We start from the raw sequence: 27094 nt of genomic DNA on the forward strand, positions 1-27094 counted from the left end.
TTACAGAATTATTCCAGGAGTTTTATATTTTGTTGTGGATATTGGCAGGTCATTGAAATGCCAAGTATTGATAATTGCAATGACTAATATGGTCATCTGCTGAGCCTGTATGTTGCATTGATATTCTTGTGTGTTGGCCTCTCATTAGTACAGTACACGTCTGTAAACCTTTCTGCCAGGATTCGATGTGGCTAGGTGGTAGGCCATGCTCTACATTTAAAAGAAACATGCATGTTCATTCATCAAATATAGTCTTCTTTTCCTTTTTCCAGATAATCAAATATGCATTGTGCCAATGTGAGGATTGTGCTTCCAAATTTTGTTAGTAGGCTTCTACTTGAGGCTCCCCGAAAATAACTTGTGCCTTGATTCTTATACCTGTTTTTCTTCCAGAAACGAATGTCTGTCACAGAAGGAGGAATAAAGTACTCTGAAACAACTGAAGGCGGTCGACCCAAACTGGGTGGGCTGATGGATCCCCGCCAAGGAGTGATTGAAAGGTCTGGCCGATGTCAGACGTGTGCAGGTAAAGTCTTAGCATCGACACTGTGTTCCTGTTCTTGACAGTGTTTCTGCTTTGTTTCATATAAGAATCTCTTTTGAGCATATCCTAGGAGTGATTTCAATAAATAGCTGGTGAAACATCTAGCTCATTGTTACGAAGGCACAATACATATACTTAGTATTTTACATATATAAAACCCAGAACCCGCCAGTTCCCTGCAGGACAATGTCTTGTAAACTTCTTACGTATTTTTGGGGAATGGTGTATCTTGCTCTGTTGGTTATCCATAAGTTCTCAAGTAATGAAGGGGTGAAGGCGCGCATGCATTTGGAGAACAGGTCTCAAGTATTTAATGGGGATGATGGCGCTTACTCTGTTGGTTATCCATAAGTTGCCACTTGCTGAAAGGGAAGGGGGTGGGTGCATTTGGGGAATAGTATGTTTTTGGGAGTCGCAGCTGAGTGGTATATATACCAAAATATTGTCCTCTTGGTGTAAGCAGGTGGGACTTGAAATGGGGCACTTATGCAGTTGTGGATGCTGCTTGGTAATGTACTTGTGGTCACTGACAGGATGCAGTGTCCATGTCACCAGTATAAAATGTTCTTTTGTCTTCTTTGCAGGGAACATGACTGAATGCCCTGGTCACTTTGGACATATTGAATTGGCTAAGCCAGTTTTCCACGTTGGCTTCCTGGTAAAAACCATGAAGGTTCTTCGCTGCGTGTGTTTTTTCTGCTCCAAGCTTCTGGTTGATGCAGTGAGTACATATTTGTTGCCTCTTTCTCAAACAATATCCTACATCAAAGCTTGGTTCTGATGTCAAGGGCAGCACAGTGATGTCAACCATGTCTGTTAATGCTAATATTAAAGACCGCCTCCAACAGAGTTGCTGTAGTGGCCGTGCAGGTGTGGTAGAGGTGTATGAGGTTATTGATAATAAATTACATTTTTAATACGGTTACATTGTTTGCCCAAAACTGTTAAAGTTTCACACCTTGTCTATACATCTTTCGGATTACCTTATTGAAGAATAGATTCCTTGTTGAGGAATGCAACCTGCATGATATATGGACAGGTCCTACTCTGAACAAGGCACCACTAAACCAATCGTAATAATAAAAACAAACTGCAGCTTGGCTGACCGGAGTCCAATAGAGCTGCCCCCCAGTCGCATTCTGTGCTCTCTAGGATCAGTCAAAGCTGCTTCACAGGGATGAAACAAGTGCCCACCGTGGTCTTGATCCGACTCTCAAATGATAACTGTGCATCAAAAATGATGCCCAGATTGTTCACTTTGGGTTTAGGAATAGGAGTTGGACCAGTTCACAAGGCCACCATACGGAGTACCAAATTGAGGGATTTTTCCCGAACAGCATGACCTCTGTCTGGTCTGCATTTAATGTCAGACAACTGGCATGCATCCGTGACGCAAGGTCAACAAGACTATTTAAAATTCACTTGCACTGCCATCATTTTGTGCCAATGTGATTAGCTGAGTGTCATCAGTATACAACACCAATCTTGTGCATGGTGTTCTATTACGTCCACCAAGGAGCGGAGTTATACGTTGAAATGGGTAGGACTCAGGACTGAACCCTGTGGTACTCCCTGCTGAATCTGGATGATATTAGAGGTGTATGACTTCAGGAACACTTGAAAAGACCTCTTGTGAAAGAAATCTACAAGCAAATCATAAGCTATTTCCCCCCCCCCCCCCCACCCAACCCCCTATATCTTGTGCCTGCAGCTGTTCCAGCAGCACAGCGTGCAAGACTGTGTCAAACAATGCACTTACGTCTAGCATGAGAAGTGCAGCACTTTTCCCTTCTTCTGCCACCCTTCTAACGTCTCGGAGGCTAGAAAGAGGGTGTGTTCAGTGCTATACTTTGGCCTAAATCCTGATTCTGTCTCATGAAGGAGGCTGTTCTCATCAATGCACTTCATTAGTTGAAAGTGAACATGCTTTCCAGCCATTTTCGCCTTGGGTGGGAGCAAATAAATTGGACAGGGATTCTTTGATTTAGGAGGGTCCAGTTATGGTTTATTAAGAGGAATCTCCATAGTGTTCTTCCACTTAGCTAGAAGTTGACCGGCTTCAAACGATAAATTAAGCGGGATACATCATCTTGGAGTAAGGGCAGTAAGCCCACGCTTCAGAATAGTTGGGGGTGTGGGGGGCGCAGGGTCTAATGGAGAGCCAGATTTGATTTTGGCAGCTAGGAAGCGTAAGTTTTCCTCTGAGATGCTCTTAATCGTCTGCAGAAGGTCCACCGTAAACCACACAGCAGCGGGTCTGGAGCGAGAAATGTTGTTTTTCATGGGGCTATGTAATCTAGAACCTACTCATTCCAGGCCGAAACCTGATAATTGGCAGCCTTGGGGCAATTATCTAGGCATGAAGGGCAGCTGCTCAAGGCAGACGTAATGGCCTCCTGACTGACCATGGTCCATTTCAGAGTTTTGATTAACAGATTATGGTTTCGGAGGGGATGGTGTGACCTCCTTCACCTCAACAACACTCATCAAGATTCAAGCCTGGTTCCACACGAACCACCTCAAACTCAACCCCAAAAAAACGGAAATAATTCTTTTTTCCCCAAAAAACAATCGGCTCCCCATTCAGAACTGGATCAAAGACCTTAATGCCCTCAACTGCTCCTTATCCCTGTCCGATTCAGTCAAATCACTAGGGATCTCCCTTGACAACCTCCTCACCCTCCAGACCCACATCAACAATTCTGCCAAAGGGTCCCTCTTCACTCTCCGCCACCTGAAGAAAATCAAGCCCTTCATCCCTATCGATGATTTCAAACTAGCAGTCCAATCCCTTGTACTATCACGAATTGACTACGGCAATGCCATTCTTACTGGAATTCCCAAGATCCACCTAGCACCTCTAAAATCTGCTCTCTACCTTGCTGCGAGGCTGATCACAGACTGCAAACGATTCGACCACATTTCCCCTGCCCTCAAAACCCTTAAATGGCTCCCCATTGAAGGTAGGTCCACTTACAAAACGGCCTGCATTACACACACAACTCTCCATCAGAACACACCATCCTACCTCACTAACAAACTTAGTAAAGCCGGCTGCTCCCGATCCTTGAGAAGCACTAACTCCTTCCTTCTTATCCCCCCCCATTATGAAAAAGGAATCCACTCAGTCTCGATCCTTTTCCGGCAATGCTCCCTGCATTTGGAATGCCCTGCCTACTAAACTTCGATGCAATCCTTCCTATTTTATCTTCAAAAAAGAACTCCAACTACATCTTCTCAATAAATATTGGGGACCCTAATCCCTATCTGCTCCCCTTTACTGGCCACCTGTGTCCGACCGTAGATGCGTCCGCCCCCCTGCGACCTGCCTTGCCTGCCCGCCCTTCCTCTCATCACCTCCCCCTCCCTGTCTACCACCCTAGCATTCCCTCACACTCCCCTTCCGTCGTCAACCCTCAGCCCTTATCATCCCTCTCCAACCCCATCCAATGTATTGACCTACCCTCCCTTTCCTTATCAACCTAACTGACCACTATCCTCCCTTTCCTTTCTCCCCTATCTTCCCAGCGCTCTTCTTAATTTTTTTGTGCCTATGTAATTATTATTACCATTTACTCCACAGTATGGTGTTTTTTGTCTTCCCATATTTATCCTCCTAAAGTCCCCCATATATTGACGTATTTGTTGTGCATATATAATACTGCTATGTTTTTTGGTCCTGGTGTTTTTACCTCCTGGTTCACAATATGTAAAGTGCTCTGATGCCCCCGGGTCCAGCCAGCGCTATATAAAACCTCTAAAATAAATAAATAAATAAATAAAAAATCTGAAAAGGAATAAGCCAGCCATCGGACCAGACAATGGGAACTGGGGGGGGGACCTACTTTAACTAAGGCCGAATTGGCAATGATGGTGTCAAGAATATGCCCCATAATGTGCGTGGGTTCCTGTACTAGCTGTTTAAGATGAAGCGACTAAGTCCTCCATTAGGCCTGTAACAATATGAGAGGTTGGATCATCAAAATGAAGATTAAAATCCCCTATAAGATTAGGAGATCAGTGTTGCAGAGCATATGCAGGGATGATATCAAGTAGAGCTGTGCTAAAATATGCGGCAGACGCAGGGGGGCGATAGATCAGGAAGCCATTAAGGGAGCAGCGGCCAATGAGAGAGAGAGAGAAAAAGGCTACTTCGCAACCACTAATCTGTACTTCAGATAAACTGCAACTCGGATGCTGTTTATATATCAACCCCAGACCACCTCCCCTCAGGTCATCCAATCTTGTAATTGCATAGCCTGTAGGGATAGCTTCTAAAATGTCTGGAGTAGTTTACTCCAGAAAAAGGGCTGCTGGCGGCGATCTAAGGTCGGCAATTTCGAATGTATGCTTGGGGAGGGATCAACAGTTTAATAAAACCATTGGGTGACTTCCAGACTACTATAGGTGTGCCTGCCCTTCCCCCTTCCTGAGAGCCTCGGGGATAGCACAAAGGAGCACCCAAGGCACACAGTCTGTCCCATGCCTACCTTTGCCGTGCCTAGTGGCGGCAAGTAGCTTTAGTCCCAGAATTCAAAGAGCATAACTTAAACATTTCAGAATCTTATGTTTCCGTTCTGCCCTCATTTCCCCTTCATGCTGTCTTGAGGGACTGATAAAATATTAAACACTTTTCTAAGGTGCATAGAAGTTTTGTAGATGATGGTGGCAAATCTACTTGGTTCTGCACCCAAGGCAGTTGGGAGCTAGCAAAGAGTAAATGGGTCTATTTAGAATCTTGGTGCATGATGCTTCTTAATGCTGGCTCAGATCTTGCATTTCATGTGATCATGAGCTTTGTCTTCTAAAACATGCACGGCCTGAAACACGGTTGAACACTTTGACTAATACTCTGCTGAATATGTGGGCATTTGGAAGGAATTTAGTGTCCAGAGGAACGACTGACTAGAAACCTTTCAGTGTTAAGTTTACTTATTGTTGCAACACCGTCCATCTTTTGGACCAAAACCTCTTTTCTGGTGAGTTCAGATATGTGATGTGACCAATTTTCATTTGTCTTTTTAGAACAACCCAAAGATTAAAGACATTATGGTGAAGTCCAAGGGGCAGCCCAAGAAACGTTTGACCCACGTCTATGACTTGTGCAAGGGTAAGAACATCTGTGAAGGTGGCGAGGAGATGGATAACAAATTTGGTGTTGAGCAGCCTGAAGGAGATGAGGATATCACAAAGGAGAAGGTGAGGTGGAGTGCTGTGCTCACATCAGCTTTTCACAAACGCTAACTGGCTGTCCTTTTGTCATCCTAATTGGTTGTTCCTTTAATTCCAGGGTCATGGTGGATGTGGCCGCTATCAGCCCCGCATTCGCCGCACAGGTCTGGAGCTATACGCCGAATGGAAACACGTGAATGAGGATTCCCAGGAAAAGAAAATTTTATTGAGCCCAGAGCGGGTGCATGAGATCTTTAAACGCATCACAGATGAGGAGTGCCACATCATGGGCATGGATCCCAAGTATGCCCGTCCGGAGTGGCTGATTGTAACAGTGCTACCAGTTCCTCCTCTGTCTGTCCGCCCTGCTGTTGTCATGCAAGGCTCTGCTAGAAATCAGGTGAGTCTTTGTAGGCTGCTTTTTTTAGGGCATGCCAGGTTGTTTTCTTTGAGCGTGGGGTAAACTGCGACACAACCATATGAGGTTGCAGCAGTTCTCTAAATGTACAGGAGTCCTTCGCATGCCGGATCTCGTATAAAGATAAAATTGTTATCCTTAGGTGGTGATGTGGAAATATTGAATCAGTTTTCAGGTGAATACTTCAGCAAATATCTACTTTACTTGATGACGTTTTGTATTGGTTACATAGAATATTGTGAATTTTTAAATGTATTTTAAACACTTTCAACATTTTGTATGGTTTAGAGTGGTAAATGACACAGCGGAGGAAAACATCCATAGTGCATAATAAACTAGTGGCTGGGAATAATACCCGTTTCTTGTTGGATATGTTCCTGATGCTGGCCTGTAGAGCTGTGATTACTTCCTAATTAGCTTTGTATTGAGCTGCTATGTACACAAACTTCCAACAAGCTCCTAAAGTCTAAACCTGTTGTGCACAGGCCTGAGCTCTGCAAGGTCTAAAGTATTTCGGTATGATCTACTTCCTTTTTAGGTCTCGTGTGCGTGGCAGCGCAAAGCGCTGCTCAGCCTCTGTGAGAGAGATTGTAAATACAACATTTGTAAAAGGGACTCTAAGCCCCGCCCCTCCTTTCCAATGGGTAGCGTCATCGTTTATGGTAAACGCTGGCTTCCCATTAGAAAAGAGGGATTTTGGTTGCCACCCTGTCTGCTTTTTGTACGGCCCCATGGGACACGATCACCTGCTTTACGGCTGTCGTGACAATCTTTCTTATCTAAGGGAGATGTGACGGAAAGGTTCAGGCAGAGTTAATCAATCTTTCACCAATCCGCTTAGACCACGTGCTGTGCGCATGCATCCAGCATGCCCTCCGTTTATAATTGAACCGGGGAGAGGTGGCGTGCGCTCTACAGTCTGGGTGCTGCGTCCAGATGGTGAGGGCAGGGTTGGAGTGGCGGCGTAGGGGCAGTCTCCTATCACTGCACTCCGTCTGAGCATCACACGCCGAAAGACTGACTGCACTCGAAAGGAATTTAAGAAAGATTAGAAGCCTGGCTGGGTCATCTTTGGGGTGTCTGGTATCCTCCTGACTTCATGGGCCAAAGGTGCTTTTGAGGCAGGCCCGCCTGCGCCCAGCGCCAGAACCCCCGCAAATACCACAACACCTGGCAGCGCTACGACTCCATCACCCTCCTCGCACTCAACGCCGGAAGATCACTGGCTGCCCCGAAGGGCACCCATGGATCATTCTTCTGCCAGATCTGCAGCTTCGCCAGCATCCGGCCCGCCAACCTTCCGACCAGGAATGAACCCAACTATCTCGGGCACTGCCGAACACCTGCACTTCCAAAGCCACACAGACCCCAACACCACCATCCGAGGAACCCTCGTCTACAGACCCCCGGATCCCGACCACAGTTCAGTGACTCCATCGCCGACTTCGTCAGCACAGACGCCCTCGCCTACACGCACTACATCCTCCTCGGGGACCTGAACTTCAACCTTGAACGACACCAACTCCACCACTCTGATCGCCAACCTCTGACTCTGACAACTCGTCACAACACCCACCCACTCCGCCGTCCACACGCTTGACCCCATCTTCTCCACAAGCCCCCACGTCGCCTTCTACCACACCACTGGACCGACCATTGCTGCATCCACTTCACCTTTCTGAAACCCACCACGCACCACCGCACCCACCGAAGACCAGCTAACTGTTGCCCAGAACCCACCCGCCGACCCTACTCCGCAGCCTCAGACAGTGGATAGACGACTGCCAACACCCTCGCCCTGCTCAAGAAACCCTCCAGCCACACCAGCAAAAAAGCCAGCTGGTTCACTACCTGTGCGACTCGCTGGCCACCTTCTTCCATCGCAAGATTGCAGACCTTCACGACAGCTTCAATGCCCCGACTGCCCTAACAACCACTGAGACCTCCACCCTCACGGCCACCATCTGCACCAACCGCTTGCTCTCCTGGACCAACATAAACGATGACAACACCATCAAGATCATGAACACCGTTCACTCCGGCTCTCCGACAAACCCATGCCCTCACCACATAGTCAACAAAGCCAACACAGCCATCGCACCCCATTTCCAGAAGGCCATCAACATTTCATTTGAGACTGCAACCTTCCCGGAGAGCATGCCAAGATCGACGTCCTACTCTGGAAACCCAAGGGGGACCCCAATGATCTCAAGAACTTTCGGCCCTGCTCCCGTTCCCGGTGAAGGTAATCGAAGACCGTCCACAAACAACTGACCCGCTTCCTCCAGGGAAAACAGCGTCCTGGACCCGCCCCAGTCTGGGTTCTGCAGCAACCACAGCACTGAAACCGCCCTCATCGGTCACCGATGATATCAAGACCCTGCTAGACAACAGAAGCCGCGGCCCTCATCCTCCTGGACCTGCCAGCCGCCTTCGACGCGGTCTGCCACTGCACACGCCTCCACTTCGCCGGGATCTAAGAGAAGGCCCTGGACTGGACCACCTCCTTCCGAGATCATCTACGGCGTACCCCAGGGCTCATCCCTCAGCCCAACGCTGTTTAACATCTACATGGCACCGCTCGCCCACGTCGCCCGACTGCATGACCTCTTATATCCTCTCCTATGCCGATGATACCCAGCTGATCCTCACCAAGGACCCCCACACCGCCAAAACCAACCTCTACATCCTAAAGGCGACCCCCGGTGGCAGATCGCACACCCACCTCGTCACCAAGACCTGGAACACCCTGCCCATCCACCTACGACAGACCCAAGACCTGCTGACCTTCAAAAGACTCCTCAAGACCTGGATTTTCGAGCAGTAGCAGCATTCCCCCCCACCCCCAGCGCCTTGAGACCCTCACCGGTAAGTAGTGCTTTTTATAAATACTATGATTGATAAGTACTCACTGCCCAAGAGAAGCTGTGTGTCCTGAGAAGTGCTGGGTCTCTCTCCCACCGGAAGTATAGAATGCCCCCTGAAGAGGGCAGGTACTCACCCTTTTAATCTCAGAGTGCAGGCCCGCAGTGCCTGTGAGTACCTGCCCAGTCAAAGCACTGTTGGTAAGCCAAACTACACTGGCCCCACTCAGATACATAATTTTACCCCAAAATGTGTGCACACGTTTCTGCAGATTTGTTTGCCCAAATTCAGATATTCCAGTTTGCCCCTGTTGGCGCACTTCCATTATCAAGGTCATGTTCTTCTGCAATTTCAGCATTTCTACAGCTGCTTATACTAGTTATGTGGCTGGCGAAGCACGTAGCTATGCGTTGGGGGGCAGAGCACAGAGTGAAAAATCAGGGGCTGTGACACGAGGCAGAGAAAGAGCTCTCTACCTGAACCTATGATGCTTCCAGGCTTTGTCCTGGGACAGAGTGAATGACAAGGGGCTGGGACACGAGGCAGCGCAAGATCGCTCCTCTGAAACCTATGATGCTTCTAGGCGCTGTCCTGGGCCCAGAAGCCGATGTTGGACTCTAGTCACACACTTCCCGTCAAGGGTTTTGAATGGGACTATGTGGCTCGATTTCCATGTGTCTTGCACAGTAGCTATGGATGACGCGGAAGAGGTTATGTCATTAGCGTGTAACTATAGTGACGCACCACGCATGCTTTTTGAGGTAGGCTGCACGGTGGCAGAAAAGCTATATTTGTCAAGAGCGATGCCTCCCTGATACCTGTCCACCGGGTGTGTGCCCCATTTTATTGCCACAGCCTCTCCCCATCCCCACCTCACATACAGCGGCGAGGCTAGGGCGAGATCGGTCCACTGCAGGAAAAGACCAGCATTTGCAATGCAAAAGGTCTCGAAATTACGCGAGTTTTGAGCTATTAACATTGCAAATAACTATGCTTTTAATTGTTTTTTTTGTTTTAAAAACCTAAATGAAAGGCATTGTCATTTACAATGCCAATAGCTTAAAATTGTGTAACTGCGAGACCTATTGCATTGCAAATGCTTGTTAATATTGTTGAAATATTAACAGAGCAGTGAGACTAGCGTTTTCGGTGTCTTGGGTGAAACAACCATGAAAGTTGCTTTGAAGATGTATTAAAATCTAACAGAAAATGCACCAGGTGCAACAGCATTAAAACATCTGTGGCTGTATTATGGAAGAGCCCCCGCGGTGCAGCAGGCAGATCGCTCATTGTGCGCCCTCTGGCCACATTATTACAGCAGGGGCCTCAGATGCTTGTGCATCTCCTTCTGTAACACAGATGGCGCTGCCACACATCTAGTGCCAGGGCTATCACCAGGAGGCATTCTCATTTGCATGGGGGCATGGCCCCATGAAAACGACGGAGTCCCTTTGCCGCTGCCATATTATAGACACAGGCGCAGAGGCAACAAATCTGTCTGAAGGTGCCTCCCCTTTAAAGTGCAGGCGGATTACCGCCCGCACAGTAAAATACGTAGCAGCTGCTTTAAAGCCACTCTGCTTTTCACTTGACTGCAGCGCAAGTTCACTGCTTTCTTGGGGGCTGCATATTTAAGGACTCACTTTTCCTATTTGTGCCTAGCGCACCTGTTTTGTGGTGCGCCGTGGTGCAAACAGTGGCTGCACAAGCATCTGCAGCTCTTTCTGCAATACCGAAGAGCCCTAAAGCATGTGATAACGCCCTTTGAGCACCCTGGGAACTTCATATTACGACCCCAGATCTACCATGGGCTGTCTAGTGTAAAAAAAAGTGTTTGGTTGTAGAGCAAAAGAAAACTAGCTAACGTAGGGAACGGATCTATGAAGGAGCCAATGAGTAAAGAAGGGAGCTGGAAGAAGTGGCCTGGGAATAGGAATCTATAGAAGAACAGATGTATTAAACACGAGTTAAATGACTGAATGAAAAAGGCTCCATCACTTAACCATTCCAACTCTTAATGAGAAATAGATTTTTTGTGGTGTAAATTGGACTGACCCAGGTTTTTAAAGGCGTCTAGTAGAATGGGCACCCGTGGCTAGGTTAGCCTGCACTCTTTAAAATTTAGTGGGCTGACACACTTTTGGATATGTTGTTGCAATAGAATTGTTTAGGTTTTATGCATTGGCTTTGACAGTGGTGAAGGGATCTTTTGGCAACCTTCAAAGTAATTAGCCATATTGTGGGCTTTGTGTGGATTGAGGTTATACATATATTTGGCCTGAACAGTCGTCCCATTTCTGTACCATATTATCAAATCCTGCGTTTTGTGTTTTTAGGATGACCTGACGCACAAACTGGCCGACATTGTCAAAATCAACAACCAGCTACGTCGCAATGAGCAAAATGGCGCAGCTGCCCACGTCATCGCAGAAGACGTCAAACTGCTGCAGTTCCATGTGGCCACCATGGTGGACAACGAGTTGCCAGGCTTGCCCAGAGTGTGTATTTTTCTTTGAATTTTCTGTAGTGCCGTGTATTTTGTTTTTAATGCTTGTGGTGCTGCGGCCAGTAAGGTTGGGGGTGAGAGAATATAAGTTTAACTAGTCTTTGGTCTGTATTGCTACTGACTTTGTGGGATATTAGTAACAGTGGTCAGTAACCAGAGTGGGTTTCGATGAGTGGAAGAGTTGAGCACAATAATGCTGCTGGGAGATTTTGGTAGGGTTTTGGCGTGGAGCGTTTTTGAAACTTGTGAGGCTGGTATGTTAGCACTTTTGCTATGACTGAGATGTTTGTATAGAAGGGACTTTTTAGAGGATTTTTACTCCTCACGGACTTCTGGGACGTGATGTATGCTTTATTTAACTGCAGGCCATGCAGAAGTCTGGTCGTCCTCTGAAATCCCTTAAGCAGAGGTTAAAAGGCAAGGAAGGCAGAGTTCGAGGTAATCTTATGGGAAAGCGTGTGGACTTCTCCGCCCGCACTGTCATCACACCAGATCCGAACCTTTTCATCGACCAGGTCGGAGTACCTCGCTCCATTGCTGCCAACATGACTTTCCCAGAGATTGTGACACCATTTAACATTGACAGGTTAGAGTCCTTATGGGTTCATTACAATTTGGGTGCAGAAGGGGAATTGTATACATTGTCTTAAGTACTTGGGTCATAGCTGAAATAACTTGAGTTGCAGCTTAAAGTGCATAGTAACTTTTGCCTGTGGGGGGTTTTCTTCAGACTGCAGGAGTTGGTGCGTCGAGGTAACAGCCAGTATCCTGGAGCCAAGTATATTATCCGTGACAACGGAGACCGAATTGACCTCCGATTCCATCCCAAACCCAGTGACCTTCATTTGCAGATTGGCTACAAGGTGAGTGCAGATTTCGTAACCTCCACGTGCCTCAAGCAATTTTTTGGACCATCTCTGGTTCCTTGCCATAGACGGTTATCCTGTATTTCCAGGGTTTGCATGGTGTATTTCATTGTTCCCATTATCTGGCAAGAGCCTTGCTCCAGTACATAATTCATCATTCTACATTGCTTGGGGGAGGGGGGAGGGGGGGCTGGTGGGTAAGCCTCTTGGTACTGGTAGTTTGTTGCAAGGTTGAGGAGGAGGCTGGGGCTCTCTACAAATACCTCAACTGTTGATGAGAAGAGCTGACGGACCAACAATGCTTTTGAAGGCGTCTGCCATAGTTGACTTGCACTTCATATTGGATCATTCTTGTTGCAGCACTTGCCAACGTCTTCAAACCGGTCTGTCGCTCCTCTGTGAGCAGTTGAGTGCCAAGTGATATTTTACCTTGCTGCAGTTTTTTGGGGGGTGGATCACTTCAATAATATTGTTTGGAATGGTCTGATATGATTTTTTTTTTTTACCTGGACCTACTAGTTTTACTACAGTGTAAACACCATTGTATTGCAGAAGTCTACTTACTGCTGTGTGCCTCACCATACAAGGAACTTGCAACCTCTTGCTTCCATTTAGGATCCAGCTATCCTGGGAATGGCAAACTAATTTAATCAACCATTGTTTATAGAAATGTTTGCTTGGCTGCTCTTGTTTATCACCTGCTTACCTATCTAGATATTGGCTTTTGCTGGTGGGCACTTGTTTAATCCTATCTGGACAGGGTCTCGAAGCCTTGTGATCTCTGGTCTGGTTGCGTAGAAATGAATCTGGAGTGTAATTTATTTCCTAAACCGCCGCACTCCTTCCAAATGAAATTTTGGCCGTAGTAAAGTTTGGTTCCATCTGAATCCCAAAGTCTAGTCTTTAGTGGATATGTCTGTCCTTCAGCGGCAAGTGGTGTGAAGTGCCACACTCTTCCAATTCCCGCATGTTTCACAGCAGAAGATTGGATTTGTGGACCTGTGTAAAGAATGATTTTGTTTGTTTTTATGCCAGATAATGGTGCAGTGGAAGCCCAATTAATGATGGGGTTTTTAAGCTTATGCAATGGTACCCAGAAGTAAAATTGAGTCTTGATGATCAACATTTCCACTCTGCAGGTGGAGAGGCATATGTGTGACGGAGATATTGTTATCTTCAATCGACAACCTACGTTGCACAAAATGTCTATGATGGGCCACAGAGTCCGTATCCTGCCGTGGTCCACCTTCAGGCTTAATCTCAGGTAAGCTGCTCCACCAGTGGCATCCTCTAGCCGTGGCCTCATATTGGGTGTATTATGAATTCACTTAGCAGGCCTTTGATTTGAGCGTACAGTGGTAGAGCTTGGGTGGATGTTTTGTTGTTGAAGGTTTTGGTTTGTCACACAATTTAATTTGTTTTTGTTTTTTTAACTGGTCCTCTGACTTTAATCTGTAGTGACTTGCCTGTACAGCATTCTTTTCTGCACTGCAGTGACTATTCTAGATTATATGAATTCATTCTTCATCAGATATTTTAATCTCTTTGAGATTCTATGCAGTTTTGCAACACTTTCTTCTGTTTCGGCCCCTTGTGTGATGTGCCATCTACCTCGCTTGAGATAGACATATATTATAGGTCCTGATGACTTGCGCTTCTCGTTTAGTGTGACCACCCCTTACAATGCTGACTTTGATGGTGACGAGATGAACCTTCACCTGCCTCAGTCACTGGAGACGAGAGCTGAGATCCAAGAGCTTGCAGTGGTCCCAAGAATGATAGTCACCCCCCAGTCCAATCGGCCTGTCATGGGAATTGTGCAAGACACGCTGACTGCAGTGCGCAAGTTCACCAAGCGGGATGTCTTTCTGGAAAGGGTGAGCTGTCCAAATAGTTTTTCAGATTTTGAAATGACTTCAGTATGTACCTTTTATAGTTTGCATTAAGCATTGGTCTGAAACTTTTGGGTGGAACTCCTTCGATGCCTGGAAAGATGTCCAGTGTGAGGTACCAGGTTCTGTCAAAGAGTAGCACTTGTCCTTGAAAAATGCAGAAAATCATCCTGAGACACTGCTGTAATACAGTGAAAGAAAACAGAGCTGCATTGAGCCAGTGCCTCATGGGCAACCAGTAAAGCCTTGAATAATTTCAGTGGTTGCTGGAAGTGTGGTGGGGTCAATGGAGAGCCTACAAGGTACTCTGAACACCTCGCACCCCTCCGCTCTTAGGATGGACTGTCTGTATGTCAAGTATTTGACATTCTGTTCAATTGCCTGATTAGTTTAACACATTCAGCCAGTTCTGGTATATTAGCCAATAGCTGATTGTTTTTTATGACTTGTAGTTTTACATGTAACATTGTATGATGGGATTTCTTTTAGCTCGAAGGAGCTTTGGATAACTCGTCGGGACTCGATCACATGACATAAGGCCAGTTTCCTGGTGTGTTTCAGAATGTATTTGGTGTATCTAAAGTCCCACACACATTTGGCTCCTTTGCTTACAAATCACGTTAGTGTCACAGATCTGGTTTATAACAAGAAAATTAAGGTAGAATATTGCTTTTGGACTTTCTCGCAAGCCACTGTCCAATGCTATCATATAGGAAATATATTTGATTTGGTTGCCATGTTTCACGGTGCATATATTTGTGTTAAATGGTGAAGCTACTGCATATCTGTTTTGACTTTAGGTGCAGTTTTAAAATGGCCTACATGAGCGTTTTCCACTTGATTGGGCACCAGTGAAATTAATGTGCAAGAGAGGAGAGCAGCATTAAAGTTCATTGGCATAGAGGATACAATCATTCTTGGTTGTTGACCCACGTCCTCTTGGTATTTATTTATTCAGAGTTTTATATAGCGCGAACAAGATCTTTGCAGATATCAGAGCGCTTCACAGAGGCAGGGGGTGAACAGGAGGGTGACTAAGCTTAATATTAGGTACAGTATAATATTCAACATAGCTTTCATGTGCTGATAAAGTAACAATAAACAGTCAAATAAACGTTAATATAAGACGGTACAGAGTCTTTGGTCCAACTATAAAAGAGATCAGGCGAGCTAGGCTATAAGGCTGGCTTATACCACTTTCTAATAGTTACTGAGAGACCATGGGTAGGGACGTCCAGTTTCAACAAACTAACGTGTACAATATGGTTATAGGTAGTGGGCGAGTAGTATAAGAGGCTCGCAATCAAGTAAGAAAATGATATCATTAGACGTTAGACAATGAGGTAGCCAGTGTTACACAAGCGGTGTAAAGTCTCTGATCCAACAGAGGTCCCGAGCAGTTTGTGTATTGCTTCTTCAGAGTAGGTGTCGAAGGACGTCCAAGATGCGCTATTTTTAGGATGCGTGTTAGGCATTCTGATGTGGCTAGGGTATCGGCTTGCATTATTGAGGAGGTCAATTTTTATGTTGTCCGTCTTTAGTTTAAAGAAAGCAGAAAAGTCTTCACTGTGTGGGATATCGCCTGTTGTGTTTGGTTGCAAGGGTTGCGACTTGGTTTGAGTTTTGACTAGTTCGAACAACTTTCTTGGTCGGTTTTTCGCTTGGTCAGGCTGGAGGCTAAAGAAGTCAGCTTTCGCACGCTTGATTTTCCTAAAGTAGGCATTTCTCTTGTTCTTAAGCGTTTTGCGATGCAGTGTTGAGGGGTCAGCTCTCCAAGTGCGCTCTGCCAATCGCATAACACGCCTGTCTTCATTGAGTCTGCCGTCATACCAAGGGTTCGAGTTCTTGGTGGAGACTCTCTTTAGTTGCAGTGGGGCGGCTTCGTTGATTGAGTTCATAGTCGAGGTAGAGGTCGGTCAGTGATTAAACATCAGAGGCGCCAGCAGGGGGAAGGAGAAGAGTGTACGTGTGGGGAGGTAGGGAGTTTGGGTTAAGGTTCTTCATGTCCCTTTTCCAGATCTTGGATTTGGTGTGTTGAGCCGGGGTAGGTTTGACTTTTTCGTTGATAAAGAAGGTGATGATGTGGTGGTCTGACCAATCACAAGGTTGGATTGCCCCCAGTTGGGTAGAGTCCTCTTTGGCGATGATCAGATCGACTATCGAGCCTTTATCGTGTGTTGGGCTGTTGCATATTTGGGTGAGGTCAAGTGCATTAAGGAAAGTTTTGAGACTATTCACCACTGCGTCTTTCTGGTCATTCCAGTGGAGATTGAAGTCACCCAGGTAGATTTGGGTGATCTGCCAGCCAGCATTGGAAGTGATCGTGTCCATAAGTTGTTGGGTGAAGATGAGGTTGTCCCCAGGCAGGTGATAGATGAGATGTAAGGCACATACTGGTTTGCCCTCGCTCGAGATATCGAGACTGAAGAGTTCACAGGCAGTGAGGGAGGGGGAGGTGATTTTGGTAACGGAGAGGTTGCTCCTGAAAATGCATGCGATTCCCCCGCCCGTCTTGCCGGTCCTGTCGAGTCTAATGATGTGGTAATTGGGGGGAACTAGTATGTCCATAAACGGCGTAGAGGCTTCAGTTAGCCATGTTTCAGTCAAAATGGTTAAGTCAAGATCCATTGATGAAACGAGATCCGCAATGTCGGAGGAATGTCTCTGGGCCGATCTGCAATTTAATAGGATGCATTTGAGTCTGGGGGTGAAAAGGGTGGTCGAGTGTTCTAGAGATAGTGGGACTTTTCTGAGGTTGTTGGGGACGGAGCTTCTGTTACTTAGAGTTGGGTGCCTATGGGGATTTGTGAGAATTGTGGGTATAGGGAGGTGTGTGGAGGTAATGTGTTTAACCGGACCTGGGCCAAAAGAGCGAAGGAGGGTGCATAAGTCGTGGTCCGACAGGGAGTTAAGGGCACGCCGGGGGCGGTGGGTGTTGTTGCGGGCGGGGATAGTGGGCCAACGCGGAGAGAATTGAGTGCGATGGCCAGTGGGGAGAGTGTGGCGTTTGTTGGATACGGAGGTGGTCGGGGTAGTCTGGGGAATGTGTAGAGAAATTCTTTGATGGTATGGAGCTCATCTTTGACTTGTAGGAGGGTGGATAAAATCAGGTCCACAGATGGATTGGAGCTAGTGTTTGTGATGAGCGAGTGGTTGAGTGGGGAGCGAATTTGGGGCAGAGGGGTGAGATATGCTAGCGTTAGTGGAGAGCACATTGATGGGCTCTGTGGTGAAAGTGGGTGGGGTGGTACATTCTATTCTGAGAGTTTATGGTCGCTATCCTGGTCCTAAACGAGGTGTCTGTTTTCAGGGGGAGGTAATGAACCTGCTCATGTTCTTATCCACCTGGGATGGGAAGGTCCCTCAGCCGTCTATTTTGAAGCCGCGGCCACTGTGGACCGGAAAGCAGATCTTTACGTTGATTGTTCCTGGCCACATCAATGCCATTCGAACCCACAGCACTCACCCAGATGATGAGGACAGCGGACCCTACAAGCACATCTCTCCCGGAGATACCAAGGTATTTTCCCAGTGTAACCTTTAATTGCAGCCAGTGACTAGATGCTTGGGTAGCAATGGCTGGGGTGGAGTGGATCAAACCACTTGTGCTAAGGTGGCTGGGGAAATTAAGAGGTGAAAGTGGCAACTGGGTGTTTACATAACAATTGAAGGGAAACGTTGGTCAGAACTGGTACATTGAAAGCTCTGTGTGCTTGCTAGAGTCTTTACTCCTTGGTTGAAGTCCTCTCTATTTTACCAGGTGGTTGTGGAGAATGGAGAACTGATCATGGGAATCCTCTGTAAAAAGTCCCTGGGGACATCGGCTGGGTCCCTGGTTCACATCTCCTACTTGGAGATGGGGCACGACATCACACGTCTTTTCTACTCCAACATTCAGACTGTCATCAACAACTGGCTGCTTATTGAAGGTGCGTTCATTTTGTTTGCTGGCTGCTTATCCAGCCCTGATTGCCAGTGTCACCTTTTATTGATTTTACTGCTCGGGTTTACATGTGACCACATTTCTTCTCAGGTCACTCAATCGGTATTGGAGACTCCATTGCTGATGCAAAGACCTACCAGGACATTCAGAACACCATCAAGAAGGCCAAACAGGATGTAATAGAGGTAAGTTCTAAATTTGACCAACCAATGGACAGTGGTCTTTACAAAATGGGGAGTATAGTTGACCGTGTTGGCCAAGGGAAGCATTGTGTGCGTATCCACACTCTGGTGAGAATGGACTGCTGGTGGCCGTCCTGTGTTTATACACTACAACCTACATTTAATGATGCCTAAATGTGCTCGAATTGCCTCTTTGCATCCAGTGCCTTAAACATCTGTCTTTCAGGTGATTGAGAAAGCCCATAACAACGAGCTGGAGCCCACGCCAGGTAACACACTGCGTCAGACCTTTGAGAACCAAGTGAACCGCATTCTGAACGATGCCCGTGACAAGACTGGCTCTTCTGCGCAGAAGTCTCTGTCTGAATACAACAACTTCAAGTCCATGGTGGTGTCTGGAGCCAAGGGCTCGAAGATTAACATCTCCCAGGTAAGGACCCACGTGTTTGCCTGGGTATCTCTCTCTGGAGTGCTTTCCTCTACTGATTGCCACCGTGAATAACATTTCGGCAGGCAGTGAAGCCCTCCAGCGGGTTTGTGCAACTTTAGCGATACTATTGGGCTAACTGACGTACATAATTAATCACTCTTTATCTTTTCAGTTGAAGACATTCTTTAAATATTTGACTTTGCTAACATCAGGCATCTGTTCCAGAGTAGATAAATACAAACCTCAACTAAAGTAGGAAATGCTTTGGATGGTGTTAAATACTAGCAAAAAACACAAGGTACAATATCTCTACCTTTTACCTACAAACTGTTTCCCTTGTGGCTAATCCATTCTTTGCCAACTCCACTTCGACCCCACGCGATTTTGCACCCATAACACAATCTTTTCAAATTCATCCGCCTCTAAAGAACTGGGAGGGCAGGAGATGGGAAAATGAAGAGAACTTGTACACCTGTCCGATCTTTATCATGGGCAGACTCTACAAGGCCTGGTGGGCCTTCATGGAAGCAGCAGACATCCAGTTCATGACCGGTCATGCCTTTAAGTGGCCTGTTCTACTACTTCCTGCATGTTGAGTTCATATATTTTTGTGACTTCCATAGTGGACTAACACAAAGTTGTACATTGTGATAACTATTTCAGCATTTGTTTTCAGTTTTTCTAAAAAAAAAAATCTCCACTGCTTAGAACCCCACATGCCTCGTTCTGGGTGAACAGCGAAACATTTATTACTTCTGTGTGTGAGATCTGCAGGTCACAAGTTTGAGTTCTGGCAAGACTAGCTCTGGGTTTGGTCTCTTGACGCCAGTAAATTGAGTACCTTAAACCTTATGATAGCAACTTCTGCTAAGATCTTGGTGTCAAAACTATGGCCCTTACGTGCTATATAAAACAAGTGACTACGACATAAGTCACCATGCTTAAGCGCTTGTTTTTAGTGTATGTGCTTGTTTTAAGTCTGGTTCGAACCCCAACCTTTGCTCTATAAAATGCAGTTGGAACATCCTGGCTCTTAAAATGTTAACCCAATACAGAACATTTCCCAAATTCCTGGGAGAAAATGTTTAATCTCTTTAGTTCCGTGAGTATGTTTCCTGAGCCCACTTGAAGCATTGCTGGGACAAGTGCCTTTCCCAAACTCAGTTATTGAGTTTTCAATGTCGATGTGAAATCTTCATAGCTGTGCTCTGGTTAGCTGTCATAAACTTGCAGCATTTGATCAAATCCACGTGTTGGATAAATTGAGAGCTCCAATTTTTAGAGCTAGTTTCCTTCGGAATCCAGAGATAAAATTGACATTCCTCTCACCAACATGCACTATGTAACTATTGAGTCATTTGTAGCCTAATCATACCACTTCTTTCGGACATTAATGTATCAAAATATTAAACAGCGCTCTAAAACTATAAACATTGCTTCTGAAGAGAAGTTACATCAAGTCACCTGCTGCATGCATGGTGATTTAAAACTCCTCACTGTATTGGACTCATTGTGTTTTCCCAATCAATACAAGCCTTTACCAAACCTAACATTAGACCGACAGATGTCACTAAACCGTGAAAGTAGTCCCTCATCACGGAGTATTTATGAACCTGTATGAAAAGGGGAAACCTTCTTCCACATGCCATATTGTTTGCTACACAAATGCTTGCAACTCGTGGTTTGCTTAGTAGAAGTTACTTCTATGGTACCCTGTGTGATTGTATCTGAGCACTCTAACGTTAATCAGGGACATTTTGAGCATGCTCTGACTTGTGTGTTTTCTCATGTCTGCAGGTTATTGCTGTTGTGGGGCAGCAGAACGTGGAGGGCAAACGAATCCCCTTTGGCTTCAAACATCGCACGCTTCCTCACTTCATCAAGGATGATTATGGTCCTGAGAGCAGAGGCTTTGTAGAAAACTCCTACCTGGCTGGGCTGACACCCACAGAGTTCTTCTTCCATGCCATGGGTGGCAGAGAAGGTCTGATTGATACAGCTGTGAAGACTGCTGAAACTGGTGAGCTTACCAAAAGGCTTGCACAAGTGGTGGGGTGTGGGGGGGGGGGGGGGGGGTCAAGAGACTGCATTAATGGGGGTGAACGCCAAATCCAGATGTTTGTATAGATTGAGCAATCTGTTGCATTTTTGTTTCCTGTGCACAACATAAAAGGTTTTGGGGTGGGAGCAGGCTGTAGTGCTGTGATAGGAGGTCTGTGGTATACAGTTCACTCCCCATAAACAGTATGTTGAAACTGCGGCAACCATGTTTCTCCTTCCTTCCTCCCCATACTCTGGCAGATTTCCTCATGGATGCCCATATGTGCTCCTTGTATTTTTTGTCACTGTGCTTTTCATAACGTTTCTTTAATCGGCCTATCCTGAAGCTTTTGCTTTCTGTAGTTGGCAGTCCAAACATGTGCATCATTTTGTTTTGTTTTGTGCTTTAGAGATAAAAATCAGTTTCCTGGATGGTAGTCCCCTCACCCCCCCATGCAAATATTGCAATTTCAATGTTATTTGTGGTTGGTCTAACACACTGTTGCCTCCATTGTTTCCTGTACTATACACTTGCCTTGCCTGTTCTGTGCCACATATGTAATATCACTACTGGAGAAGGCAAAACATTGAGCTACTGAAAATTATTCTTTGGGTCCTCTTTGAGGACTCTTCGGCAGAGTACGGACATTTTCATATTAGCCTAAAACACAAACTTCGATTCCCAGAGTGCTTAATGTTTTTGCTAGACTGAATATAAATGAGAATGTAAATTAATTCCCGACATGTTGTTCTTAAAATTCTTCTCATCCTACCCGTAAGTCTATAGTTTTTTTTTTCTGCAAGTTCAACGCGCTTGCCAGCAGCCCTAACCCTTTCTGCCATCTCTTTACCCTTCACAGGTTATATCCAGCGGCGTCTGATCAAGTCTATGGAGTCTGTGATGGTGAAATATGATGCCACTGTTAGGAACTCCATCAACCAAGTGGTACAACTGAGATACGGGGAGGATGGCTTGGCCGGGGAGTGTGTAGAGTTCCAGAACTTGGCCACGCTGAAGCCATCTAACAAGGCCTTTGAGAAGAAGTAAGTAGCCCCTGCTTGTTAGTGAGGTCCCGGGAAAAGCACAGTTTGCTGTTTTCAGCAATGTTGCTAGCCTCTTGTAATTATCCTTCAAAGCTGCCTTTAGACTTTTGCCTGTCCTAGGTGTTAATTCCTCAAGCCTCTACACCATTAAGAATTTTAATACCATAACTTTAAGGGGCATTTCAACCTCTCTTCCTCTGCATATTGTATTTAGATTTTGTAAAAATGTTAGGCAGTGTATTTATCTACAGCGGTGGTCCTAAATCAGCTCCCCTATTCCACCTGTTCCATATTTGACTAGGTGACATTCTGTCCCTGGGCCAGCTTGTTCAAGAGCTGACGGGGTCAATCAAGTGAATGCTTCTCACTCCAATCATTTTGGCAGTTGATGGACGATCAGCATGGCAGTCCTTGTTCGTTGGCTCTCCATGTGTATTTGCTACAGGATGCTGCTGAACTTACTCCTACTGTCTCTCCCTTCAGATTCAAGTTTGAGTATGCCAACGAGCGCGCACTGCGCAGGACTCTGCACGAAGAGCTGGTGAAGGACATTCTCAGTGATGCTCACATCCAGAATGAACTTGAGAGGGAGTTTGAGAAGATGAAGGATGATCGTGAAGTGCTTCGGGTGATCTTCCCCACAGGTGATAGCAAGGTGAGGACCATCCTTAGGGTGATGTAGTGCAGGTCCTCTAAGATGAGTCTTCTCAGACCAGTCCTTTGCTATTCACTACATTGATGGCGGGTTGTCTTATTTTAAGCCAGAAGCCCCACTTTTGGGGTGGCTGTCTCTCTGCCTTATGGCCTTGTGTGTAGAATCCCTGCTACTCTCTACAATGACCCTCCTCTCTTTACTTCCTTTCTAGGTGGTGCTGCCTTGCAACCTCATGAGGATGATCTGGAATGCACAGAAGATTTTCCACATTAACACACGGGTGCCCACTGACTTGCACCCGATGAAAGTCCTTGACGGTAAATGTTAAGACACTGTAGGAACTGTTATTTTGTAGCCTCCAGTTGCGCTGCTCCTGTTTCGACACTGGTGCAAATGGTAGCTACAGCTGGCATGAGTTTCATACAAGAATGGCTAACCTTTTGGTGCTGCAATGGAGTGCTGGCTCATGGGCAATCTCTTCCGAATGGGATGAGTCTGTATGCTCTCATAGCCCTGCCCAAATCCTGTATCTGGAAAGAGCATCAGCACTGTCTGCATGAGGCTGGGCGTGGGTCTGCAGTACTGGCCTGTTTAGAAATTTCCAAATTGGGATTTGTGCACACAAAGGTCAGATCCCACTGTACAAAGTAGTATAACTACACATGTGATGGCAGGTGGGGAAAATGTGATACATCTTGCACTATTGCCCATCACCTATTAAGAACAGCCTGTAGAATTGTGCACATCTTAAACTGGGGCAACACCTACATTTTGCTCGGTCTGCTGGCCTGTAGCTCCTGTTGTGGTAAATGTCAAGCCTGCTTTCCAACTGAATTGTCGTTTGTAATGTATCTGATTTGGTACTGTAGATGTAGGCCGGTATTGGATAAGGCTGTGGCTGGGTTGCAACTTCAGAGGATTACATTTGCAGGTTAAATGCGCATGTGTCTCTCCTAATGCTGCCAGGCATATGTACTGGAAGTCAATGTGCCATATTCTCTTGTCCTCTCAGGTGTGAAGGACCTCAGTCAGAAGCTGGTGATTGTGAACGGTGATGACCCCCTGAGTAAGCAGGCCCAGGAGAACGCGACCCTGCTCTTTAACATCCACCTGCGCTCCACTCTGTGCAGTCGTCGCATGATCGAGGAGTTCCGGCTCAGCAGCGAAGCCTTTGACTGGTTGTTGGGTGAAATTGAGTCCAAGTTCAATCAGGCCATTGTAAGCATGCCTTCACTACTTGCTGACTGGAGGGTGAAGGTTGGGGAGAGGGGACAGCGCCATCTTGCATCCATTCGAGCTCTGCATTTGAAGAGTTGATTTCTCTTTCTCGATCCTAAAAGTTACATTTCTTCAAACCAATATGGAGTTTTAGTCAGACCCATTTTTTGTGAATTTATCTTTCCTGCTTTATAGGCCGTCTTCCAGCTGTGCCAGAACATGTATTTTGAACAACCAATTGTTGATCAAGAATCCACATGTGGTTCATTTAGTTACCTGTTCACTCATCCAGGGGAAAGAATTTAAAGTCTGGTATACTGACATGTTCAATTGACCTGCTTTTCTTTTGCCCACAGGCACATCCTGGTGAAATGGTGGGTGCTCTCGCTGCTCAGTCTCTGGGAGAGCCTGCCACACAGATGACACTGAACACCTTTCACTACGCTGGTGTGTCTGCCAAGAATGTCACCCTGGGGGTACCTCGTCTAAAGGAGTTGATTAACATCTCAAAAAAACCCAAGACTCCTTCCTTGACAGTGTTTCTCTTGGGCCAGTCTGCCAGAGATGCCGAGCGGGCAAAGGTAAAGAATGTCTGGCAATTGAGAGATGTTCATTGCTTCACTGAATCTTAAGGAAGCAATTGCATTTATTTTGCATTACCTACTTTACTCACCCATGCATTGGAAATGCAATAGGTCTCGCATTAGAAAAGTTGGAGTTATTGGTCTTGTAAATGACATATTTTATTTATTTGTTGGTTTTTAAAATTGCTAAATTGATGGCTTTGTCATTTACAATGCCAATAGTTATAACTTTCGCGAATGTGACACCTATAGCATTTGGAATGCAACATGTTTTGTATTTACGTGACTTAGATGGCAGCTCTGGTCGTTAGGCCACATCTCTAGAGAGCAGGAGAGTGCAGCAGGGGAGAGAAGCACAGCAATGCAATAGGTCTCGCATTAGGAAAGTTTGAGCTATTGGTATTGTAAAGGACATTTTTTATTTATGTGCTTGTTTTGAAAATAGCGAAATTAATAGCTTTGTTATTTACAATGCCAATAGTTTTATCTTTCGCAAATGTGACACCTATTGTAACACAATATGTGTTGTGAGGGTGAGTGAGGGTGAGGGGTTGAGGGTGAGTGAGGGTGAGGGGTTGAGGGTGAGTGAGGGGGTGAGGGGTTGAGGGTGAGGGTGAGTGAGGGTGAGTGAGGGGTTGAGGGTGAGTGAGGGTGAGTGAGGGGTTGAGGTTGAGGGGTTGAGGGTGAGGGGTTGAGTGAGGGTGAGGGGTTGAGGGTGAGTGAGGGTGGGTGAGGGTGAGGGGTTGAGGGTGAGTGAGGGGTTGAGGGTGAGAGGGGTTGAGGGTGAGTGAGAGGGTGAGGGTGAGGGGTTGAGGGTGAGTGAGGGGTCGAGGGTGAGTGAGGGTGAGGGGTTGAGAGTGAGTGAGGGTGAGGGGTTGAGGGAGAGGGAGAGTGAGGGGTTGAGGGAGAGTGAGGGTGAGGGGTTGAGTGAGGGTGAGGGGTTGAGGGTGAGGGTGAGTGAGGGGTTGAGGGTGAGTGAGGGGTTGAGGGTGAGGGGTTGAGGGTGGGTGAGGGTGAGGGAGTGAGGGTGGGTGGGTGAGTGAGTGAGGGTGAGGGGTTGAGGGTGGGTGAGGGGTTGAGGGTGAGTGAGAGTGAGGGTGAGTGAGAGTGAGGGTGAGTGAGGGGTTGAGGGTGAGTGAGGGGTTGAGGGTGAGGGTGAGGGTGAGGGGTTGAGTGAGGGTGAGGGGTTGAGGGTGAGGGGTTGAGGGTGAGTGAGGGTGGGTGAGGGGTTGAGGGTGAGAGAGTGAGGGTGAGAGAGGGGTTGAGGGTGAGTGAGGGGTTGAGGGTGAGTGAGGGGTTGAGGGTGAGTGAGGGTGAGGGGTTGAGGGTGAGTGAGGGGTTGAGGGTGAGTGAGGGTGAGGGGTTGAGGGTGAGTGAGGGTGAGGGGTCGAGGGTGAGTGAGGGTGAGGGGTTGAGAGTGAGTGAGGGTGAGGGGTTGAGGGAGAGGGAGAGTGAGGGGTTGAGGGAGAGTGAGGGTGAGGGGTTGAGGGTGAGAGAGGGGTTGAGGGTGAGTGAGGGGTTGAGGGTGAGTGAGGGGTTGAGGGTGAGTGAGGGTGAGGGGTTGAGGGTGAGTGAGGGGTTGAGGGTGAGTGAGGGTGAGGGGTTGAGGGTGAGTGAGGGTGAGGGGTCGAGGGTGAGTGAGGGTGAGGGGTTGAGAGTGAGTGAGGGTGAGGGGTTGAGGGAGAGGGAGAGTGAGGGGTTGAGGGAGAGTGAGGGTGAGGGGTTGAGGGTGGGTGAGGATGAGAGTGAGGGTGGGTGAGGGTGAGTGAGGGTAAGGGTGAGTGAGGGTGAGGGGTCGAGGGTGGGTGAGGGGTTGAGTGAGGGTGAGGGGTTGAGGGTGAGTGAGGATGAGGGGCTGAGTGAGGGTGAGTGAGGGGTTGAGGGTGGGTGAGGGGTTGAGGGTGAGTGAGGGGTTTAGGGTGAGGGGTTGAGGGTGAGTGAGGGGTTGAGGGTGAGTGAGGGTGAGGGGTTGAGGGGGAGTGAGGGTGAGGGGTTCAGGGTGAGTGAGGGGTTCAGGGTGAGTGAGGGGTTGAGGGTGAGTGTGAGGGGTTGAGGGTGAGTGTGAGGGGGTGTGGGTGAGGGTGAGGGTGGGTGAGGGGGTGAGGGTGAGTGAGGTTGAGGGTGAGTGAGGGTGAGGGGTTGAGGGAGGGTGAGGGGTTGAGGGTGAGGGTGAGGTTGAGGGTGGGTGAGGGTGAGGGTACATGCTTTTCACTTTCTTCAAAGGTTGTCCGTGCATCAAGGGTAGTTGACTGAACTTTAAGTATAATAATTGTACGTACTCTTCGGTGGCATTGAGCTCACACCCTCGAATGGTCTTCGGTAGTATTGTTTCCTGTAGAATTCTATTTCCTGCTTATAAAGCGCATGTCTCGGTCAGTATCAGCAAAGTGGTATGTGCATGTGAAAGTCGGAGAGTTGGAGGCGGTTAAGGAAATGCAGAACATTCTGCAAAAGTAATGGGAAACCATTTTTATTAGGTCGAGCTGACGTTAGCATTCATGCGAAGCATGAATGCTGTCAGCTCGACAACTAATGTGATCCGTTTTTAGGAGAGTGGACACCAAAGTGTTACGAGCGTTTTCAGTGCCGGATTTCACCTCGGGAGCGCGCAGCATTGTCTGCAGTGGCAGTGTCAGTTTCGCTTTTTTATTACTTTCGTTTTTCCCGAGGCTGGCTGAGGCTGGCTTGGAATGAACAGGCTTGCCCCCGCGCATGCGCAGAGTAACTCACAGCCC

General features: G+C 47.0%; 1 protein-coding gene across 1 annotated transcript in view; it reads left to right on the top strand.

Moving 5' to 3' along the window:
• Window positions 1–27094, top strand: part of POLR2A (RNA polymerase II subunit A) — a 57011-nt gene that overhangs the window by 5312 nt on the left and 24605 nt on the right. The window contains exons 2-20 of the mRNA XM_078669696.1: window positions 394–526; window positions 1129–1265; window positions 5570–5743; window positions 5835–6116; window positions 11336–11497; window positions 11871–12091; window positions 12236–12368; window positions 13511–13635; window positions 14038–14248; window positions 17574–17783; window positions 18024–18192; window positions 18297–18391; window positions 18615–18818; window positions 20616–20838; window positions 21719–21902; window positions 22386–22557; window positions 22769–22874; window positions 23570–23775; window positions 24132–24356. Coding sequence (XP_078525822.1) covers window positions 394–526; window positions 1129–1265; window positions 5570–5743; window positions 5835–6116; window positions 11336–11497; window positions 11871–12091; window positions 12236–12368; window positions 13511–13635; window positions 14038–14248; window positions 17574–17783; window positions 18024–18192; window positions 18297–18391; window positions 18615–18818; window positions 20616–20838; window positions 21719–21902; window positions 22386–22557; window positions 22769–22874; window positions 23570–23775; window positions 24132–24356 — 3372 coding nt within the window. The remainder of the gene's footprint in view (window positions 1–393; window positions 527–1128; window positions 1266–5569; window positions 5744–5834; window positions 6117–11335; window positions 11498–11870; window positions 12092–12235; window positions 12369–13510; window positions 13636–14037; window positions 14249–17573; window positions 17784–18023; window positions 18193–18296; window positions 18392–18614; window positions 18819–20615; window positions 20839–21718; window positions 21903–22385; window positions 22558–22768; window positions 22875–23569; window positions 23776–24131; window positions 24357–27094) is intronic.

The sequence above is a fragment of the Lissotriton helveticus genome, chromosome 12 (genome assembly GCF_964261635.1).
Source record: "Lissotriton helveticus chromosome 12, aLisHel1.1, whole genome shotgun sequence".
In the NCBI taxonomy this organism is placed as follows: domain Eukaryota; kingdom Metazoa; phylum Chordata; class Amphibia; order Caudata; family Salamandridae; genus Lissotriton; species Lissotriton helveticus.